The 6,776-nt window shown below is 39.0% G+C and overlaps 2 protein-coding genes across 4 annotated transcripts in view; both read right to left on the reverse strand.

Moving 5' to 3' along the window:
* Positions 1–656, reverse strand: part of dck (deoxycytidine kinase) — a 5,515-nt gene extending 4,859 nt beyond the window's left edge. The window contains exons 1-2 of one of the 3 annotated variants that reach the window (XM_013909953.1): positions 434–656; positions 86–141 (exon numbers count right to left, since the gene is read on the reverse strand). In XM_013909953.1, the coding sequence (XP_013765407.1) occupies positions 86–141; positions 434–524 (147 nt within the window). In that variant the 5' untranslated portion in view covers positions 525–656. Of the gene's footprint in view, positions 1–25; positions 142–433 lie in introns of all 3 variants that reach the window. The other 2 variants (XM_013909954.1, XM_005720172.1) reach the window with 2 other exon arrangements.
* Positions 657–2,176: 1,520 nt separating this feature from the next.
* LOC102204224 (MOB kinase activator 1B) overlaps positions 2,177–6,776 on the reverse strand; it is an 8,917-nt gene continuing 4,317 nt past the window's right edge. Inside the window, exons 3-6 of the mRNA XM_005720173.1 lie at positions 6,442–6,535; positions 5,556–5,689; positions 4,422–4,585; positions 2,177–4,316 (exon numbers count right to left, since the gene is read on the reverse strand). Of these exons, the coding sequence (XP_005720230.1) occupies positions 4,239–4,316; positions 4,422–4,585; positions 5,556–5,689; positions 6,442–6,535 (470 nt within the window). The 3' untranslated portion in view covers positions 2,177–4,238. The remainder of the gene's footprint in view (positions 4,317–4,421; positions 4,586–5,555; positions 5,690–6,441; positions 6,536–6,776) is intronic.

Below are 6,776 nucleotides of genomic sequence, written 5' to 3' on the forward strand. Positions count from 1 at the left end.
ATAGAATCTTATTTTATTTTAATACCTCAAAGTCGCTGCCAGTTGTTTGAACATTGCACCACCTGGCGATCGGCTCTGGTACCACCTCCCAGTCCGCGCTCTCCTGCTCCAAGAGGCGAACAAAGGTAGATTTGCCTGCCGCTGAACGCAAAAGAAGCACAAATTAAAGTTCACTCGTGTCATATAGCGTACTGCATCGACCTAGCTATGCGTCACACAGGTGCAATGCCGTTTAATATTTTCTTAGAAGAAGAATAGTCTAGTAGCAAATTGGCGGCAAAAGTAGTACATTAGGAGTACATCGTCTGAAGCTGTATACTGTTACACACAGGTACCCCGAGCAGCACCTGACATCCATCTGCGGACATTAAACCTTTACACTGAACTTTTTGTTTTGTCAAATGTGACTTTTGCAATAAGCTGCAGCACTCACCGATGTTCCCCTCGATAGAAATCCGCTTTATTCTCTTCTCCATCGAGTCGTTCATTGGGTCTGGGCATGGCCTTTTTGGAGTAAAAGACATCTTCGCAAAAATTATTAAATATTTTTAAAATGATCTTTAAAATATTCCTTAGGATGTTGCGGCAGCTGCTAGGATGTCAGCTTGTTGTTTTAGATTTCGCGCTCAACGTTAGGAAGCGGAAGTTAGCGCAGCCGTGTATCCGCCCCGGAAGCAGCTGTTGCTTACGTCAGTAATTAAAAGAAGAAGAAGAAACAAATGTAACTCCCAATTCATTCAGAAATGTTTAACAAATGAGCTGTCACGACTTTCAAGTACTAAATTATGAAGTCTGTCACGTATGGATGCGTAAACACGAGTTCAATGTTGTAACTGGTGAGCCGTGCAACTGTTTTTATGCTGATATCTACAATAATGTAGTCCAACAGTATTTTCAAATATCTAATTTCATTGTATTTTATATGTAAAATTTGTTTAGTATAAAAAAATACACACGTTTTTAGTAAAAAGGTTCAAAATATTTCTCTGAACTGCATTAAAGACGCAATGTGAGGTATAAGTGGGTGGAACCAGAGTCCACGAATAAGTCAGTCAGCGGATCGATCTAAATACCAATAATATCGATAAGAACGCTGGTATTGGTATCAGACTGATGGTTTGTTTCTGTGCTCCAAGTTCAATATTTAGCCCATTGAACTGTATTATATATTTTTTTATTCTTTTGGCAGTGAAAAAACCCCATCAAACACGCTATGAAAATTGTCTGAACCCTTTCGTGTTGATTGCCACATCTATTTTATTAAATCATGACACATTGCTCTCCTCTACATAAACTGCCTTTATAGACCGCAAGACTGTCCCTGTATGTACTTTGCATGAGACTGATAACAAACTTGCAGCATCGCACAGCATTTACGTGAGCAGTGCAGGTCAATTTAGAGACTTGGGGCTATTTAAGTTTTATTAGATGTCTTCTTTCATTGAGAACATTGTACTATAGTTTAAATGCAGTTATTCCATGTTACACACCTTGACTGAATAGCTTGTATAACCACTCTTAGCAGCAATAACTTGAAGCAATCTTTTTCTTATGACTTTATCATTCGCTCATGTTGTTGTGGAGGCATTTTGGCCCACTCTTCTTTACGACCTTGCTTCCGTTCAGCGAGATTTGTAGACATTTATTTACATTTATTCACAGTTCTCTTAACGCCTCTCAACAGCATCGCAGTCAGGTTGAGGTCTGGACTTTGACTGGGCCATTGCAGCACCTTGATTCTTTCCTGTTTCAATAATTGTACTGCTGAGCTTGGGATCATCATCTGGCTGCACAGCCTCACATATTACTCCAGAATACTTCAGTATTCAGGGATGTTCTTGGTCAACTCAATGACTGGAAGGAGCCCAGGTCCTGTGCTGAAAAACAGCCACAAGACCAGGGCACCTTGATAAAGAGTAAAGTGTGTCTTATTGGATAAAACACATATTGACAAAGGAAGTGATAAATTGCAGTACACATTACTGCAATACTATTATTGCTATTGCACAATAATGGTGCCATGTGATTTAAACATTTCACAAACTCAAAATACCTAACCGGGAAAGTTTCATTTTGATAATAGTTGGGTTTCTTTTATTTTCTTAAAGACAGACACACACAGACACGAAAAGCAGCATAAAGCAGTTAAAAAAAAAAAAAAAAGGTTACAACTGTACTTGAGTACAGTACTTTATTAAATGCTTTACTCTGATCACCAGTAGCGCTGAGCTCACAGTACATAATGAACATACAAGTTTTTCAAAGAGTCAAGCCCACCTTTATTTGCCTTATAAACAGCATAAATCAATTCAGTAGCATTGAAAACCCCTACCAAGCCTTTATTTACAGACAATTCACCAATTACTTCAGTCGAGGAGGAAAAACCATAGGCAACAGGCTATGTTTCGGGCATTTCATAAGGATGAGATGCTTGCAGGATGACCGATATTCTATTACATTTTCAGATATCTGGTGAGCAGTAACATTCATCATAATAAGCTAAGTAAGTTGGAAATGAGAAGATACTGAACAATCAAAACAAACAAGATTTTAATATCCAAAGAAAGGGAGAAGGAAGCAGCCTCTAAAAGGTATAAATGCACTCGTTTAACCAAAAACTATCACTCCATGCTTACTGAAACTTCCAAGACGTGTCTAACTCTCAGTATTTACACATGTGCGTTTATAAGTGTTATACCTCTGACAAATTTCAGATATAAAATATTCATGTCACCGTTCTTTTTTTTTTTTTTTTTTTTAACTTAACCTGACAGAAGCACTTCTGTATGCATCCTTCACCCAAACAGAAGACCTATAAAGAAATCTCAATATTGGATATAAAGTATGAATGAGCCAACTGGCATCCCCTTTTAGTGTCGTGTCAATTATTGCATAGTCAAAAACTACACTTTGCGATTGGAGAAAGGTACATGAATCTCCTCTTCGAATCACCACAACAACAAACCAGTCAAGAAAGAAAGCAATAAGAAGTCTCAATTGTGCCTTTCAGCTGATTTAAGAGGGAGTTAAATGAAATAAACTATGGTCAGTCACATGGTACAGCTTCTCCCAAAGCACAGCCAATCCATGTGGGGGTGGGGCATGGGGCAAGGAGGAAGAAAACATTCAAAAAATAGAGATCAGAAACACTGTTCAAAGTGCTTTACAGCCAGTATGATAACAAGGGATTCTGCTGTATCCAATTCATAATGCTAGCATGTCTCAAACAGTGGAGTCTAAACACAGATTTCTACATCTATTTCCCTACAATTTCGGGTTTTTCATCCCTTCAAAGTCCTTCTAAAACCTGTTACTATTTCAAAGTTTTTGAAGGGGAAAAACTAGTACACAGGGACATGTTACTAGACCATGCTACAAGATTCGTCATTTCTTAGTCCCTGCTACAGCATAACATCATTCTAGCTTCACTTCTATGTCCTTCACAACACATTCATGTATCATAGCCTGCACATTATAAAACTTGGCCAAAAGACTTTATAACTAAATAAAGTCGACGAGGAGCAGAAGAAATAAAGAAATAATTCTGAGCCAAGTTACAGGACACATAGGAAAAAAAAAAATAGGGGTGGGGGTGTAAGAAGCACAAACTTAAAAGGGACGTGGTGAGGAAAATTGAATGAATCAATCACATCAGTGTTATATGGCCTTTGATATACTAGGGCAATTATGAGCCATGCTAGGCACTTAGGATTCTTTTGTGACTGATGTTATGATATTACAGATGTGGACAGTAGCAAACCTAGATCAAATCAAATCAATGTTAAAATAAACCAATAATATTCAGTTATTTATCACACCACCCTATGATACAGCATCTCTGCTTAATCGCTACTCTCTTCTATGATGGAGCTGGAACCTAATAGTATGTTATCTTAAATTCAAGTGGGACAAAAACAAAACATCTGTGCAGTCAGGTAGAAAATTAATAAACATATATCCATCTTATCTTAAAGTAAGCCGTGATAGAATATAAGGGAAATTTCTTTTTTTCCCCCCATACAGCTAATGTTAATCTGTGGTTTGCTCAATTAACTTAATCCCTGATAGCATTAGTCCTGGTGCCTTTAACCTAACAACACCCTTCCTTCTTCCTGGCCTTATTAAAAACATTTCCCCAAATGGAAACGGTACATACTGCATACATATAGCCAGGGTGGGGGTGGGTGGGTATCTGTGCAAAAACTAGAAGAGCAATAAAATAAGGATTACAGGGCTGTTTATCTATCCTTGGTTGTCAGTTTTTCAATCAGCTCCTGTAGTGGGACCAACTCTTTCCTGTCAATGAGGTTGAACTCCTGTGAAAGACAAAAGAAAAAGGAGCAAGCATTACCCCATGACTCGACACGCTACAGCCCTTGTTAGCAACGTGCCGCATTAGTCAGATATCAGGGATTCTTTACCTGAACAAAAAAGATGAAGTGTTTGAATGATGTGTTGAGGTGGGCCTCCTCTTGGAGCTGCATGACGGAGTCAAAGTGCTGGTGGTAGATGTGGGCGTAGACCCTGAACAGACGCTTCAGAATGGTCTTCGCCACAGACATAAAATTACGCTTAAAGGGCACGCCTTGGGAACAAAAGAAAGAGAAGGAAAGTGTTTCGAAAAAACACCAGAGAGCTCGACATGCAGCTACATTACAGTCTGCCTGTGAAAATGCTGCAGTCTGCACAGGCAGGCCACAGCATGATCTTAGGGAAGCACAAAGAGTGATGAAAGCAACACAGCAACACCTCATGTTCACTGTGCCGAGGATTCATCTGCAGGAAAGAAAGTTTTAGTTTCAACAATAAACACTAAACTAAACTGCTGCAGAGCACAGAGGCTTCTACAGAGAGCCACCTACCGTACAAGTCAATATAGACACTAGGACGAGTAAATTAAAGCTTCAGATGCTGAACAAATGAATGCACGCTTATTGAGCCCCGAATTGATTTTAACATGTGTGCAATGGGTACTTCATCACAACACACACCTCCAAGGAACCTTGAAGATGCTGGCAGGTTTTGAGGTTATTTCTGGCCAAGTGAACAACAGATCATAGGCAATGGAGTGAATTGTGTACCTCCAGGGCAGCACACTCACCACTTCTACTAATATGTACTGGGTCTATCAGACTGCAGTTTATGCTGGCTGCCATTCAATAGCAATAAAACTCCACCTTAGACTGCACACGCCACAACTAGTTATGAGGCTGATAACTGTAGGTATGCAAATACTACCACTTAACAATCCTGTACACTGTCATCCAGGAAGATCTCTAAATGTGTTAGGTTATTACATAAAATTAAAAAAGACAAATGCACCGCTACATTTAAATAAGGAAAACTTGAAAAGTTCACATTTCTGCTAAGTTCATCATTTCTATTACTTGCATGCATTCATTTTGCGTGGGAGCTGGATTTCTCTGGTAATAAAAAAGGCTGTGCATGTATTCTGAATCTCCACACACCTTATTGTTTGATGTACGACATGTGCATTAAAACGATAACTTTTCTTAGGAGGTGAAGGCTGGTAGAAACTACAAAGTGAATCATACCGATCTTTGAAGGGAAAAGCGTCTCATCGTCGAGCTGGTCTTGCACCCAAGTCATGAGGTAATCAATATACTTGGGAGCAGAGCATTTGATGGGCTTCTTGATGTTGGTTCCATCAGCCCAGTGGTACTCATACCTACAGGAAATAACAATGAAAAACACACTGAGCACATTTATACCAAGAGGAATTTTTGGCTGACTCAAAAGAGAAGGAAGAAAATCCCGAGTGTTATAACAAAAGCTTAATTGAGCATAATGAATATTAATGTTAATCAAATTCTCAGAAATAGGAGAAAAATGATTTCTGCACATCTAATGCACACATAATCGTGTGTTTTGTTTGTTAATAGGTGGATCTTTAAACGTAAACTTCTGTATATTAAATGAAAGGTATGTTATCATGCGATTGTTTTATTAGTATGGCCCAGCTGAGATCAAACTGGCCTGTGTGGCTCAGTAACTACAAGCACTAATCACGCTTATGCGAGCAGTCCCTAGCCAGAGGCCCATTCTGAGCAAGGAAAAACCCCGTTATGGTCTCCATCTGGACTTATTCAACACTGATGTAATCAACTGTAGCAAAGTGGTCTTTCTCAATAAGCAGATAATATACAAGTGGTCCTGGTTCGAGTAAGAGTTGATGCTAGTCACCAAACATTTTCTAATAGGCGTTTTTTCCTTTGTAGAATTAAATCTAAATTTTTATCAGCACATAAAAGACATCTGCTGCAAATCTACCGTGACAGCGGGAGTCCAAAACAAAAAGATCTATGTCACAGGGTGTATACGATTATGAAGACAAGTGCATTTTCCAAATCCTGACCCTGCTCAGTCTCGTCACACAACAAAGACTGAAGAATAGCCCATGGGCTAGTTTTAATCACTTACTTAGGACCAGCAGACATGACTGGACAGCTTTCCTCAGTGCAAAAATCTGTGATGGTGCCATACAGCATGTTGATCTGGTTGAAGAAGTCCACAGCTGGAAAAATGTGAAATAAAGAAAAACATTAAAATTGTGTTTAGGCAGCTTGTTTTCATTTGTAGTGCATCACACACTCCTGTGTTAGTGATTTGCAGAAGGCCTCCTTTCACCTCTACTCTGTAGTTATAATAGTGAACCAACCACTCACATGTGCACACTTGCTAAACAAACTTGATACCCCCAAATATAATTTTCAGAGTCTAAACTTAACCAGCATGTGAAAGTGGGAGGCAAAAAA

This window comes from Pundamilia nyererei, unplaced genomic scaffold (genome assembly GCF_000239375.1).
Source record: "Pundamilia nyererei isolate P.nyererei 1_Seehausen unplaced genomic scaffold, PunNye1.0 scaffold00002, whole genome shotgun sequence".
In the NCBI taxonomy this organism is placed as follows: Eukaryota; Metazoa; Chordata; class Actinopteri; order Cichliformes; family Cichlidae; genus Pundamilia; species Pundamilia nyererei.